The following is a 15,985-nucleotide window of genomic DNA, read 5'->3' as shown; positions in this document are numbered from 1 at the left end:
TACGCCCTCCGTCCGATTTTTGGATGAAAATTGACGACTTCATCAAAAGAAGTTAAGTGACTCCCTACAAAAAGTTTAATACAATTACAACATAGGTAAAAGACAAAGTGATCTAGCAAAAATGAATCCACCTTGAACTTCTTTTTGTAGTTTTTTTTTCTTTCAATTTACGATAGTATTTTCGAAGTTTAAAGAAAAGCTACTAACAAACTTATGAATGGTTCAATGCTAAACAAGTTAGATTATATCGATTAAGGAATAATTAGCTACACAAACTTTCAGCACCACAAACTCTTGAATATCAGCTAAACACTGCAAAAATGTTGCTCTTCTATTCTTCAAAACTCGAACACAGTGCTAAATAGATCGAAGATCGATTAACCGGCAGCGACCCTTCGTTTCTTGCACATTCTTCTGATGGTGAACCAAATGCAACAGGAATTAACGTAAATCCAAAAACTTGCCGAATTTAGAAGTTTATCTCTCGCCTCTCGGCAAAAAACTTGCCACTTATAGATTGATCTTGAAGAAGGGCAAGCCAAACTGCAGTATCGGCCCCTTCCTCGGGGCTAGTGTGACCCGCCCAGCCAGTCATAGCGGTCTTCACCCAACCCGGGCAGTAGCAATTGATGTATATCTTCTGACCTTCCGGAAGCTCTGAGAATATTCTCGCCATCAGCCTCGTGTAAGCACTGACTGCTAATTTCGACAAAGAATAGTCCGTGAAAACTTGAGGCCATCCACCGTTTTCCCATTTTCCGTCTTTTACTTGTTCTAAGAATGTGTTTAGTGTCTGGTCGATTAAATCCTCGGATAGTGACTCATCGTCTTCCAGCTTTTTTCTTAATTCGATATTTCCAATTCTCTGCATGATAAAAAAAAAAAAAACTTGGTAATTAATCTCGAATCAGTTTTGTGAGGTGTGATGGATTTATTAGAGGGTGTTTGGCTAAGCTTATTTTAAAGATCTGATAAGCTCTTACATATGATAATTTGTTTAAAGAGTTGATAAGTTGTTACGTCTTATTTTTTAAATGAAAAGTTTTTGGACAATGAACTTAACTTATTTTTAATGATTATAAGATCTTAAATAAAATGTGGGGTATAGGTACTTATTTAAAAAGTTCTTATAACCAACCTCTCCAGCAACTTATTTTTTTAAATTAGAAAATCTTTTTGAAAAAAATTACCACACTTTTGAAGAGCATATAAGCTGTTAAACATCTTATAAGTTGTTTTATATAGCTTATAAGCTTAGTCAAACACCCTGAAATTTTCTTGTCCTGTTCTATTATCCTGAAGTTGGTCTACAAAGATATAAACTATTTTTCCTTTTCTTTTTTTTTTTTGGGAACCAAATAAACACCCTTGTATGTGTAAAAGAGCACCAAAAAGCGTAATAATAATGGGAGAGAGAACAGAAAACGTAAACCTCTTACATTTCGCCGACCGTTCAATCTTCCTAATCTTGAACTCACATTAACAATACGAGCACCTGTTTCTGAAGGTCTCATTAAAGGTATCATGGCTTTGATAATGTTTTTGGTCCCAAAGTAATTGGTGGCAACAACTTGTTCTGCAAATTCAACAGAATTGTCTGATCCGACATTGAAATTTACTCCTGCATTATTTACCTACAAATTTGTGTTATGGTCAACAGAAGTTCGAAAAAGAACCCAAAAAAAAAAGCATCATATATTCGTACAAAAAATCTGAAAATTCTTATTTTAATTATGCAAAAGATAATTTTTTTTCGGTTTTGGAAGCAAAAAGATATTGTCATAAAGATTGCAAAATGAATCTTAAAAAAAAAACAATTACGAAGAGGCCATAGTAGTACCAATATATCAATACCACCATAAATCTCCTTAATCCATTCAGTAAAAGCTTCGATCGATGAAGGATCCAGAATATCTAGTCGATGGAACACCACATTGAGACCTCGTTCTTGTAAGACCTTTGCTGCTTCTTCTCCAACAACAGCGTCTCGGGAGGTGAGAATAACTGTTAATCCATGCAAAGCAAGTTGATGCGCAATTTCAAATCCGATTCCCCTGTTAGCACCAGTCACCACTGCAATAGTGCTCGAGGTCCACCATCTGAAGGAGTATATAATTAATAATAAAATATCCGTCCAACATCAATCATTGGGGGAATTGTGAAACCAAACGGAGCAGCTATAACGATGTTGAATTGTATGACAAAAACAAATTATTTTATTCATCTCAAATTCAAAAGAACATATATTTCTGCTATCTCAATAAAAATAAAAATAAAAACTTTAGACTTTCGGAGGAGGACCGACGTGGATAAAATGACATTAGACATTTTATATAGCCTCTAAAATCTTATGTACCTACCTTGTCTTAAACTCGGGGAATTTATTTCTAATCGTGCAATATATTCTAAAATATGAGTTCATCTTTTTTAAAGAGCCGCATATACGTTGAACAACCACTTCATCTAAACGCCCAATTTAGTGAAGTCTTGCACATGGAAATATTTGAACGGGTGGTGGTGGGATTCGAATATATGACCTTTTCATTTGACCTTGACTCGGCTCGGATATATGGTGAATTATTCGATATAAATATCTCCAATAATACGAAGTTTCGAAGGGAATTTCGGAGGTAAACCCTAAAGGATGAAGACAATGAGTCACCAAATGCAAATGACTGCTATACAACTGCAAAACCTAATACAGAGTTGAAGCAGTAATTTTCCGAAAGCCAAAAAAGATAGCAAAATATGGTAAAAATCAACAACATTTATCACAGGAACAAAAGATCAATAACTCAGTAATAAGTTGAATTCAGGAAAATTTCAACAGTAGAAGATGATTAAACAACTCTGCGGTTGCCCTAATTGCAATTTTCATTTTAACTTGCGGGCCAAAAAAAATTGAAACCAATTCCAGAAATAAACGACAACAAAATCAAATTATTGGGGTTCACCTCTGGTGGTCGGAATAGGGAATCGTACGGAGGAGAGAGATCTCTTGGCGCCTCTTCTCTCTTCTCTCTTTCGCCCTCGCTCTTTTGTCCATAAATAGGATTTTATTCACTGTTCAGGTGTACTATTTCACTTGTGTTTTGGACTCTCTTCTCTCTTCTGCGCTGAAGGTAGAGAGAGAGAGAGAGAGAGAGAGGTGAGTGTGATGGATCGGGTCGTTGCCCGGTAAAGATGGGTCGGGTCCTATCAATCAGTACCGGTCAATGTTTCGAACCCATTTCCAATCCGGGTCAAGATAACTAATTAATTAATATGGCAATCCATAGATTTTCAGTATCGTGCCGTAGTAGTATACGTGTGACGTTTTGGATGTAGGAATTTGGAGGACTAAATTAATATTTGATTTAGGGAAGGGATTTGAAATTATTTTAAATTTGGAGTTATTTGAAATTCACACCAACTGTTTAAAAATAAAATAAAAAGGAAGGGTGTTGATTTGAAATGTATCCTCAAATTCCTCCATCCAAATAAGTCCAGGGATTTGTTATTATGGATTTGAAATCCCTCCTCCAAATCCATCCATTCAAATGGACCCTATTGTTAAATATAACTCGTTATGGTTGTCAAGATAAGATTAGATAATCTAATAAAACCCTATTATATTATTGGGATTATTAGCAATACCCCCATCATCTAGGAAATGTAATTAAGGAAACCCCCCTCCCAAAAATAATTAGAGAAAACCCCTTAGTTAGTATTCCACCAAATATTATTTTTATAATTCTAAATCTACCCTTATTTGTCAATGTATTATTTTAAAACCCTAATTCCATGACGAGCAAATCCTCTCCCAATTCCACGACGAGCAACAGCAGAAGCAGCGGCGGCGGAACAACCGCGCCGGCGAGGCGGATTTGGTTTGCGACGCCGCGGAGTCGTGCTGCGGCAGCAACTTCGACGAAATCGACCGGCGCGGGCTAGCATTGGCGCAGAGCGTTGCATCGGACGACGCAAACATCGCCGGAGACGGATGCATTGCGGCGGCGGCAAGCAGCAGGATGTGCCGGAGCTGCGGGAAAGAGGAATCATGCGTGTTGCTTTTGGGTTTAAATTAAATTAAATTAGTTTTCTTAATTGGTGGAGCTGAACATGCTCAAAATCCGATGGGTTCGGCCATGGCAGGAGCTCTGGGTGGTGTGGGGACGATGGGGAGGTTGTTTTTGGGTTTTTTTGTGGATGAACGGAGGACGGCGCGTGTAGAGAATTTCGCGCAGACTGAAACATAAATCGACTATGTACATGTTCATAGTCGATTAAGCTAATCGACTATGTTCAGGTATTTGATTAAGGTTGATCGACTCCAGTTTTTTTATTTTTTTGGATTTCTTGTTTATTGATTTCAATTGTATAAATCATTTATAACGTTTGTATATTTTTCGTTTTTTGTAAAATATAGTTGATTTTGCATTTTTTCGCAGTTGTAATTTGTTATGTTTAGTAGCAGATTCTTAATCGACTATGCTTCATCATAGTCGATTAATATACCTGATATAGAAAAAAAAAATTAAAAAAACAAAAAAAAAATTATAAAATTAAAGAATTTCCTTAATCGACTATGAAGCATAGTCGATTAAGGCTAATCGAGTATGAAGCATAGTCGATTAAGGAAACTGATACATAAAAGACGGAAAAAAAAAACGGAAAAAAAAAATGCTGAGCGCGTGACCCAGTGATGACGTGGCGGGCGGGGGCAAAGCTGGAAAACATTATGGCTGAAAATGGGTGTGGGCTTTTCTCAAATGGTCTAAAATATTTTGGGTCTATCCCCATTAAAAAAAAGTAATGGGGGGGTTATGTCAAAGAGCCCCTATATTATTAGACCTTGGAAGGTTCAATAAAAAACATGCCTAGAAGACAAGATAAGCCACGATAACATAATATTTGTGGGTCGACCCGGTAAATTATTGGGGATACCAACATCAAATAAAGTCAATTATTTAGTTAATAGTGGCTAATCTCCTCAACCAAACGAGACCTAATAATTGAGAGAAAATTATAATTTTCATCCCTCAAGTTTGCACTGATTTCATATTTGGCCTTCCATGTTTACAAAAAACACATTTGATCCCTCATATTTCAATAACTTTACATTTTTTGTCATTTTGATTAATTTCCGTTACTTCGTCAGTTAAGGTAGTCATGGGTACACCCTTGATTCTATTAGTACTAACGGAAAATTAACGAAAATGATTAAATGTGTCTTTTGTAAATATGAAGGACCAAATACAAAACCAATACAAACTTGAGGAATAAAAATTGTATTTTTCGCTTATAATTGCCTATTGAATATTGCTTCATGGGTATTCTTGGATGATGACAACACCTTAATTAGTGATTGAACTGAATTACATTGTAGTCTTCCTACCATCTTAATTTGCATTATCTATTTTTTTTTTTAAAGGATATAAAATGAGCTAGTAGTTTCTTAGTTATGAAATGTCGCACGGACACGAAAACGGTGATATGGGAAAACGGGAAAACGGACATAAGGAAGCGGCATGTTCCAAAAATGGGGATACGAAAGTTTGGGGGAAACATATAATATTGTTAGAATCTAATAAAAGTATAGGGGTATATTTATAAATATGCTATATAAACATTCATAAGACTTTATTTATATATAAATTTTTTTAATATATTTTCGTACAAACATATTTAAAATAAATTCACCATCAACAATCAATTTGCAATTCATCATTAAATCATATAAATAATTAGGGAAGCAACAAAAATATTTAATTGTTTCTCATTCAAACACATTTCTAATTTTTTAGAAATTGCAAAATGGCCCATAAGATAAGATTTTATTTATATATAATTTTTTTTTAAATATATTTTCGTACAAACATAATTAAAATAAATTCACCATCAACAATCAATTTGCAATTGATCATTAAATCATATAAATAATTAGGGAAGCAACAAAAATATTTATTTATTTCTCATTCAAATCTAAGAAATTGCAAAATGACCCATAAGATGTTCGGCAGATGTAGTTGGACACGAAATGTATCCAAAATACAGAAACATTATGAAGTCGAAGATTTCGTGTTACAAAAGTTTTCAATTTTAAAGAAGAAGAAAAAACTCTGGAATAGTACCTATCAATGTGTTTATTTCGTCTACGCAATTTGTTTCTTGAAAATGGGAGGCTCCTTTTGTAACATACATCTGTCTGCAATTCTTAGGCCAATTCTTCCCAAGTACAGAGTATATCTTTAATTTTTCAACCAATCATTCCTAACTTTGCAACTTAACTAATTCCTTGTTTTAGCACCCCACCTTTTTATTTTAATTTTTAATTAATTTAACTAGTATTATTTCTTTTCGAATTCTTGTACGTGCACACACACACATATATGAATAGTATATGTGCAACATTAAAAAAAAATGCATGCACATTGTAAAACACAAATTTTTGAATCAGTAAAATGTAAATAAACACGAGACAGGAAAATAGCGAACAAATAAGTTCATTATTCAAACGAAAATGAAAATGGATTACAGTCTTCGGGGATTCCCCTGATTCTTATATATATATATATATATATATATATATATATATATATATATATATATATATATATATATATATATATATATATATATATATATATCTTATTTGAAAATTGATTCAGGGACTTAAAAGCTGGTTCTTGAAACGAATAAACGAATAATTATAAACACCTCGAATTCAAATATGTTATGAATTCGAGCCGAATACTCGAGACTTGAGCTCGAGAGCTCGATATGTGTATATGTGAGTCTGTCATTTACATGTACCGAATCTCTCTTTTCATAGCCACAAGTAAGGATTTCTTTCTTTTTTTTTTTTTTTTTTTTTCTGTGAGTAAACAAGTAAGGATTTCTTAACTTATAGAATAGGCCGGACATTCTAATTTCTAGAACTTAATTACATCTTCGCAAAACTTTAATGTGAACCTCAAATGAAGAAGCATGTAGATTAATGAACAAAAGAGAAATAGAAACACACATATTCAAAAAATAAGTAGGTGAAAATATCGGGGTTTCGAAGGTAGCGGCCCCAAATATTTTTAAAGTATTTTAAAAAAATTGTTAAAATAAGTAAATGTTTATAGATTTTAATTAAAGGAATATATTTTTTTAGTATACTAATTCCATTTTGTGTGGTAACTAATTAAAAAAAATCACATAAAAGTGTGACAATTTTTTTTAAAAATAATAAAGGGGGGAAATAAATATTTAATTACATAGTATTATATAAAAGTTTTTTAAAAAATAAAAAATAAATAAAAATCCTAGGCGGTGACGACAGCCCAGTTGGTGCCAATTAATGCATGTATATGGCTATGGCTGTTATAAGTTCGTTTGTCAACCAAATTACGTAACTCAATACCCAATTTTGCTTTTAAATACAACTCATATTCATATACATCCAATCCATTTAAACATTTCACATATATACAATTTCATTAATAATAACAAGATTTATTTTTTATTTGTTTGAAAAAATGGCTGATTATTCATGCATATTAATCTCCGGCCTGCTGCTGTTCTTATTACTACAAAGTTCACAATCAGAATCCCACGTAAAAACTTCAAATAATAATAATTATAAGAATAATAATGTAGTTAAAACAGAGGTGTTTCTCTCACCTAAGTTCGTGTTGGCGCCGGGATTAGTCTCCAACAAATACTACTACAACATCGATTTCCCACGTGGCCATATCGCAATCAAGAGCTTCAACGCCGAAATCGTCGACGAAAACGGTAGCCCGATCCCCCTGCACGAGACCTACCTCCATCATTGGGTTCTCCAACGATACTACCATCAAATCAACGGCTCGGATTTCATCCTCGTCAAAAACAGCGGCCTCTGCGGCACGGGGCTCACGCAGTACTTCGGATTGGGTGCGGAAACTCGAAAGACGGAGACGCACATCCCCGATCCGTACGGGATCGAAGCGGGGGGGAATATCCCGGCTGCCGGGTACGAAGAGGGGTGGTTCCTCAACGTGCATGCGATCGACACTAGGGGGGCCCACGACCGGCTGGCGTGCACGGAGTGCGGGTGCGATTTGTACAACGTGACGGTGGACGAATACGGCGTGACTGTGCCGCGGGAGTATAAAGGTGGGGTGAGGTGTTGCCATGACGGGACTCGATGCCCCGTCAGAGAAGGAATATTCTTCTCGGGTGTGGCCGAGAGAAGTTTGTACTTGAGGTATACGGTGAAGTATGTAGAGTGGGACCCGTTGATTGTGCCGGTTAAGATTTATATTCTCGATGTCTCTGATGTGTGGACCACGGTCGATGGATCTAGAGGGAGCACCGAGAGGCACAATTGTGTGGTAATTCAGTTAAACCTCTATAAATAATTAATACAGTCGGGACTAGAGAAATTCTATTAATTTAGCGAATTATTAAATTATCGAGTTAATAATTTAACATGTTTTCACCGAGTCGGAACCGAGAAAAACTATTATTTAATCGAGGTTCTACTGTAATTTTAATTGAGGTTCTTGTAGTCTTGATTTCATCTGATGTAACATATATTTGAACTTCGATTTATTTCTCGTTTAGATTAAATAAGACATGTGTTTTGTCATAACGTAGGTTGAGTACGATATCGATCGTTGTCCGAATAGTGCAGCCAATAACGAATGCGTTCACACGAAAACGCTGAGTGCGAGTTTGCCGAGTGGCGGCGATGTTATCTATGGTGTTGGACACCAACATGCTGGAGCAACTGGCATTGCTCTGTATGGAGAGGTACTAATCTTAAACACTAATTAATTTTTACACCTTTTTAATTTTCTTACCTCAAATTAATTAATAGTCACGAGTTTCCTCTGTTTATTTTTGAAATCATCTTCAAATTTTACAAAATCACGATTGGAATTTTGAAAATCGAAATGAAATAATCATTATAAAGTTGAAAAGTTTCGCATTCATAATCGACAGAATTCAGAAATTCTAACAGATACCATTATTTTATTTCACGAATCATAAAATATTGAAGGGAGGAAGATTGATATGCTGGTCGAATCCAATTTACGGGACGGGAAACGAAGCTGGAAACGAGGCCGGTTACGTAGTGGGAATGTCTACATGTTACCCGACACCTGGATCACTAAAGATTTCTTCTGGGGAGAAACTCACTCTTGTATCCAACTATAGCAATGCACAAAGTCACACCGGGGTTATGGGTTTCTTTTACCTCTTAATCGCCGACTCATCGCCAAAATCGAACCCTCTTCGCCTCTATGCTCCATCCGATGAAGTAAGATCGCACCGCACCCTCTTGTTTGAATTCTAATTTTCTTGTATAAGATAGCAAACACATACTTTTTTCAATTTTTTTCGTACGTCATTTATGTCATTTAGGTAAATATATAGTGACAACCGTTCATTTGCACGCGATTCGTGAAAAATCTAATTAATTTTGGCGAAGAAGACGAAAAATTGAGAACGAAACAAAGACGAGTGCGATTAAAAAAAAAAGACATAAAACTAGTAGTATATTTGTGGCATGTTTGAGGTGATTCGAGTTTTATCGATGTGCTCGTTTCGTTTTTGCAGGTGTGGAAGAATGCGAAGCTGTCCGATTTCGTTTGGCCTATTGTTGTACTCGGAGTTGTTGTTGTTGCTGCAGTTGTTGTCTTCGTGGTGTTGAAGGGTCGGAGTGGAAGAGAAGACTACGAAGCTATGTTATAACTTATAAGCTAAGCATCGTTTGTGTTCATTTAAAATTAGCAAAAAGAACTTGTCAAAACTTGCAAGTGTTGGATTATATACTCATATGTCATATGTGTGAAATTTGAAATTAAGTAGGCGAATCGGAAAGGAAATAGTTAAGAGTTTATCGACTTCTAAAATATATTGTCAAAATTTATGAGTGTACAAAATGTTTTAAATAAGTTTAGCCAAACGGATCCTTAATATTAAATTCTTGTCGCTAACCGCTTGTCGAAATAATGAATGGAATGTGAATACATGTTTCCGTCTATCGTTTATCGCAAATGAAACTTGCATTTGGAATATCACTTGGCGTCTCGACTATCACCCTCCTCCTCCACCCCGACATGTTGCAAGGAACCCCTTCCTTCATTTCCAACTTACATGATCTCTTAGACAAGTTTCTAAACAACAACAAATAATCGATCGAAAATTAACACTTCTGTAAAAAATTTGATTAAAAAATTGAATTTTTAAATTAGAAGTAACAAAACTTGTTCGAGGATTACTATTTTTTGGAACGAAATTGGCGAAAATCAAAAGTTTCATCTTTTTATTTGCATACAAAATCGAAATCATCTATTATCAACACACTCTTATAGATGCTATCAATTTTTGATGAAAATTTTGTTTAATAACTCTATATATGCAAGTCAAAATAATTACATATTCGTCGAACTTTATCGAATATAATCGTAATACCAACACTTAAAACTCAAGTTTTCGAGATAGCATAGTAAATATAATATATGGATTATGTATTTTCTTCAAATCATCTACACAAATATTGCAAATCTAAATAAATTATTGCAAATCTAGTACAATTTATGATAAAAGGTTTCACAATTTCTATGAATCAACATAATATTAATTAAAGAAAAAAGAAAAGGAAGATTGAGTCAACGTAAACGGGTCGACCCGTAATCCCGAACGGCACAGATTCACCGTGCATCACAGCCAATGCGGATCTTTCTGCTGGAGCTCGTCACTCCTTGCCACGCGGCGCAACCTCATTGGTCCAGTTCACGTGTTAGTAAATATGATTGGTCGAAACAACACAACTCCCAATTTGCACTCTCAGATCTATAAATATAACCCATTGAAGCGCTCTCATTTGATAGGAAAAGTATTCATCACTACACAGTACTTTCTCTCTCATCCCTCTCTCTCTCTCTAGAGTTTCTTCTCTCTCCTCTCCATCAGATCCGTATAAATTTGAACTCGTCAACGTTTTACATTTCATATCGTTATTTTGTTGGAGTGTTGGATTTACAAATGGAGGATCCGAATCGGAAGATTTGGATAATGCAGTATCTGCTGCTGTTATCGGCCGCGTGCTTCATTTCTCAGCTCTACGCTTCCGATGATGTGGTATGATTTTTTTATTTTTGATTTTTGATTTTTATTTCTCAATATTGTTCGATTTGTGACTCGTTTAGTTCGGTTTTAAAAAAAAAAATCAATTCTTTTTTCCAGATCTGAGGTTCTTAATTTGTGTTGTTTATTTTACCGTTTTGATGTTTGTAGCAATTGTACGAGTCGTTCGATGATAATTTCGAGGGGAGATGGATTGTGTCAGAAAAGCAGGATTACACAGGTCAGTTTTATTGAATTTATACGAGTTAATCTTTCTGTCACTTGTTTATGTACTGATTTCAGTCTCAGTTCCGAAAATAACCATGGCTGATTATATTTTTCATAAATAGTTGCATGCTGTGGTTAGATATTTCTTGTATTCAGTGTAATTTCAGTGGGTAGCTTTATATAAATGTATTGAATTAATGGCTGCTGTAGATCTGTTTGCGCCTATGTGTTGAATTTTTCAAAATTAACTCGAATTAGAAAAATGTGAGTCCGATTCAGTTCTTCTCAGATCACTGTAACTTGTGCAGTATGAAAAAAAATACCGTTAATTGACATTATCAGAACATCTGCAGATTCAACTATTGGTTTAAATTGGTTCCATGTAATGTTGGTGTATGCTAGAATGATCGAAATTCCATTAAGCTCTTTTGTATTTGAAAAAAGTGATGATATATTCATTGTTATTGATAGTTAGTTTTAGTAGTGGTGATTGCAGTACATTTGCATACATAAATCACTGGTTGAGAAGAATGGGTGATCTGTGCATTGTTATTTGATAGTTACTTCTAGAAGAACTGGTTTTTGAAAGTACCATTTTGTTCATTTCTGATCACAGGTGTGTGGAAACACGAAAAGAGCGAAGGACACGATGACTATGGACTTGTTGTGAGTGAGAAAGCAAGGAAATACGCCATTGTAAAAGAACTTGAAGAGCTCGCGGACCTCAAGGACGGGACCACAGTCCTACAGTACGAAGTCCGCCTCCAAAACGGCCTCGAATGTGGTGGTGCATACATCAAGTACCTCCGCCCACAATCCGCCGGATGGATCGCAAAGGAATTCGACAACGAGTCACCCTACACAATAATGTTCGGTCCCGATAGATGTGGTGCCACAAACAAGGTCCACTTCATCCTCAAGCACAAAAACCCCAAGAGTGGAAAGTACATCGAACACCACCTCAAGTTCCCTCCATCTGTTCCTTCAGACAAACTCACCCATGTCTACACCGCAATCTTGACCCCAGACAACGAGTTGAGAATCTTGGTCGACGGTGAAGAGAAGAAGAAGGCTAATTTCTTAGCAGAGGATGATTTCGAACCCTCACTCATTCCATCAAAGACCATACCCGACCCAGATGACAAAAAGCCCGAAGATTGGGACGAACGTGCCAAAATACCCGACCCAGATTCCACAAAACCTGATGACTGGGATGAGGAAGCTCCAATGGAAATCGAAGATGATGAAGCTGAAAAGCCCGAAGGTTGGTTGGATGATGAGCCAGAGGAAGTTGATGATCCAGAGGCAACTAAACCAGAGGATTGGGATGATGAAGAGGATGGTGAATGGGAGGCACCGAAAATCGATAACCCTAAGTGTACTGAGGCTCCTGGTTGTGGGGAGTGGAAGAGGCCGATGAAGAGGAACCCTGCTTACAAGGGAAAATGGCAGCCTCCGTTGATTGATAACCCTAGCTACAAGGGTATTTGGAAGCCGCAGGAGATTGATAATCCGGAGTACTTTGAGGTTGAGAAGCCGGATTTCGAGCCTATTGCAGCTGTTGGTATTGAGATTTGGACGATGCAGGATGGGATAGTGTTTGACAATATCTTGATTGCTTCCGATGAGAAGGTTGCGGAATCGTACCGTGAGAGTGCATGGAAGCCAAAGTTCGAGGCTGAGAAACTGAAGCAAAAGGAAGAGGAAACTACCGAGTCCGACGGGCTTAAGGGTGTCCAGGTAATTAATGAGATATTACTATATTAATTTATATATACCAAGTTTCTGCAATTTGCTTTTTAAATTGATGCTTGTTCTGAAATCAATCCTTTTTTCTTGTGTGTGTTTGTGGCTTCAGAAAGTGGTGTTTGACAATCTTTACAAGGTTGCAGATCTCCCATTCTTGGGTGAGCACAAGGTCAAAGTATTGGTAAGTTTGCTTTCTTGGAAATTACTATACACTTCTATTTTTGGGCTTTTCTTTTACATTTGAACCTTATTGTTTGAGTTGTTTTCTTCTTGCAGGACTTGCTCGAAAAAGCTGAGAAACAAGCAAACCTTACAATTGGAATTCTTGCCTCCATTGTAGTCATTTTCTTCTCGATTTTCTTGAAACTCATCTTCGGTGGGAAGAAGAAGCCTGTAAGTGCATATTCATGTTTCTTTCTTGATAAATTACCATCGTTTCTTTTCGTCTCACATTTATTTATTTACTAACCTGCTGTTCTCCAACGTAACTCTCGAATACAGGCTGTTGTAGTTCCAGAGACAAAGAAAACAGAAGTTGCAGAGTCTTCAAACAAAGAGGGAAGCTCAGAGGAGAAGGAAGAGCAGAACGAGGATGCTGCTGCTGCACCCCGCCGAAGGACAAGGCGTGACAATTAAAGTAACGGAGGATAGAAACACGAAACGGGCTTTCTATGCCAGTTGGTAGTTTTTTTTGTGGGGGAGATGCTCTAAAAATGTTTAAATTTTCCGACTTTTTTTTCCTTTTTGTTTCGTGAAGTAGGTTTTGTATGACAATGTTTACTATAACCATTGATTGAGATGTGGTATGTGCCCATATACAATTTAAGGAACTCGTCGTGGCTTTGAAATTGAGGAAATTTTGTAGTTTATCATTTTTGCTTTAAAAATTATAGTTGATGCAGCAGCACTTGATAATATAAAATACATCATACATACATGGGTAATTTCTGTTTCAGATGAACACCATTTTCTATAACCAAAAAAAAAAAGGTTTAACAAAATCGCCATCATTATGAATAGTCAAACCGGAACTCAACCGAAACTGAAACGAAACCGGACTGTTTTATATTGATCACATCTTTCGCATACAAACTCAAAAAAGAAGAGACCAAGTTCTACGACTTATTTTGTGTTTGATGATATTTTATTTGATTATAAAATTACTATTCTTACGATCATAACTTTCGCATACAAATTCCAATTGCATTGATCGCATACAAATTCCAATTGCATTGATTCTAGTTGTTGTAAAACGAAGAGAACAAGTTCTATAATTTTCATATATTTCTTGTTTATGACTTGTTTACCCGAGTAAAAAAATGCATTCAATATTGTTGCCACAATCTTACTGTTAGTTCGACAATAGGATTGCTTATTATTACTATTTGTTTTCTTTTGTCAAGAACTTTTGCATACGAATTTGGATTGCCTTGATTCAAGTTACATTAGAAAGACGAGAACAAGTGGTACAACTATTATTTGATATTTTTTGAAATTGGATTTGTATCTTAACCGTATATTTATGTGATTGTATTAGTTATTTTAATTACTCGAGCGATAAATTCGTGAAAGGTTTAATGATCATCCTACTCCTACAACCCCAATATTACATCCAAACCATCCTACAACTTCAATTCCACTTTTATTTTTTCAAATTAGGAAGTATCGTGTTCTCTAGAAGTAGATTTCACTCATTCTTTAAATTCATCTTTACTACTATAGATTTTGTTCGATAAAGGTATTTAGCACAATTGACTTCTTCAAATGTCTCGATGGAAATAGGTCCACTGTAGAGTCTTCTTAGAGGATTCTAGATACTTACTAGAATCATCCATCTTGTATATATTTTATAGCAATTTTTTGAAGTGTTCTAGAGAATAACTCTAAGTTGTAGGATGAAGATGATCATTAGCATTCATTGAAGAGATCAAGTTGTATTAATAGGAATATTCTTTTTATTTGTTAAGTATCCAAGAATTTGTAAGCCTTCAAGAAATACAAATGCTGATTTAGTTTGTTATCTAGTAGATATATTTTGAAATGTGAGTTTGAAATAAATCTCAACCCAAGCCGCATTGGTCCGAATGTGCATATGTACACGTGACTTTCGCTAATGCGAACCACTTAGCATTAGTTTCCTCAAACCATTTGTGCATATCCTCAACTCACCCACTAACACTATATAAAAATGAATTAAATGCAGTCTATGTTTCAAATGTTTCATGGTTTTGTTTGAGTTCCCATTTTCCATAATAAATCAACTCAAGCATTGATTTCTGATTCGCCCCATTTTAAGAATTTAACTGCATTAAATACACATACTCTAATGTAGATCATAAATTTGTATTTTATTTTCATTTCCATTGAACGGAACCTCTTAAATAATTGGTTTAGGTTGCGTCTATAACCATTTTTTCCACACAGTTGTCGTGTGGGATGAATTGCGGCTACTGGATAAGTGATATTAGCACCTTATCTAAGTGCTAATAGTAGCAAAATGCATGTGCAACTATTGATATTTATAGATAAGATGCACTTGATCCAAAAAAAAAATTGTGCACCATCTAAGAAAAGAATTTTGACTATAAATTGAAAAATTGCAAGAAGACATGGAAAACATGTATAACAATCTTTGATGAGAAACATTAAAATGGAAATTGTGTGTACTTGACAACATCAAATTGCTTAGAGCAATTTCCACAACTTTGGTTGGTTCATGACCTCACAAGCAAATCTCAACTCTGATTCGATCATTATCCTACAAGCTATGAAGTGATTCGATCATTATCCTACAATACAAGCTAACTAGTGTTTTCACTCTCGTAGTTTTTATAGAATTGTAGAGAATAATTAGTTGTTCTTTTGCTTTTTTATTGTTTTTTTCCTTTTAAATGCTTTCTAGATCTTATAGTAGGATTCT

The 15,985-nt window shown here is 35.4% G+C and overlaps 3 protein-coding genes across 3 annotated transcripts; 2 read left to right on the top strand and 1 right to left on the bottom strand.

Moving 5' to 3' along the window:
• Positions 1-178: 178 nt before the first annotated feature.
• LOC105972437 (NAD(P)-binding Rossmann-fold superfamily protein) lies at positions 179-3,143 on the bottom strand. The gene is made up of 4 exons (XM_012997396.2): positions 2,955-3,143; positions 1,841-2,099; positions 1,440-1,634; positions 179-865 (listed from the first exon to the last, which is right to left on the bottom strand). The coding sequence occupies exons 1-4, from the start codon at positions 3,044-3,046 to the stop codon at positions 470-472; spliced, it is 942 nt and encodes a 313-aa protein (XP_012852850.2). The 5' UTR covers positions 3,047-3,143; the 3' UTR covers positions 179-469.
• Positions 3,144-7,316: 4,173 nt separating this feature from the next.
• LOC105972452 (stress up-regulated Nod 19 protein) lies at positions 7,317-9,943 on the top strand. Its single transcript, XM_012997414.2, has 4 exons — positions 7,317-8,345; positions 8,611-8,766; positions 9,017-9,277; positions 9,577-9,943. Exons 1-4 carry the CDS (start codon positions 7,506-7,508, stop codon positions 9,709-9,711), a joined length of 1,392 nt encoding a protein of 463 aa, XP_012852868.2. The 5' UTR covers positions 7,317-7,505; the 3' UTR covers positions 9,712-9,943.
• Positions 9,944-10,709: 766 nt separating this feature from the next.
• Positions 10,710-13,934, top strand: CNX1 (calnexin 1). The gene is made up of 6 exons (XM_088816706.1): positions 10,710-11,103; positions 11,260-11,329; positions 11,933-13,056; positions 13,175-13,246; positions 13,342-13,458; positions 13,567-13,934. The coding sequence occupies exons 1-6, from the start codon at positions 11,008-11,010 to the stop codon at positions 13,699-13,701; spliced, it is 1,614 nt and encodes a 537-aa protein (XP_088672832.1). The 5' UTR covers positions 10,710-11,007; the 3' UTR covers positions 13,702-13,934.
• The last annotated feature ends 2,051 nt before the right edge of the window (positions 13,935-15,985 follow it).

The sequence above is a fragment of the Erythranthe guttata genome, chromosome 4, assembly GCF_056151865.1.
Source record: "Erythranthe guttata isolate IM_541 chromosome 4, IM_541, whole genome shotgun sequence".
In the NCBI taxonomy this organism is placed as follows: Eukaryota; Viridiplantae; Streptophyta; class Magnoliopsida; order Lamiales; family Phrymaceae; genus Erythranthe; species Erythranthe guttata.
Note: the sequence above shows the minus strand (reverse complement) of the source record. Positions and strands in the feature narration are given on the sequence as shown.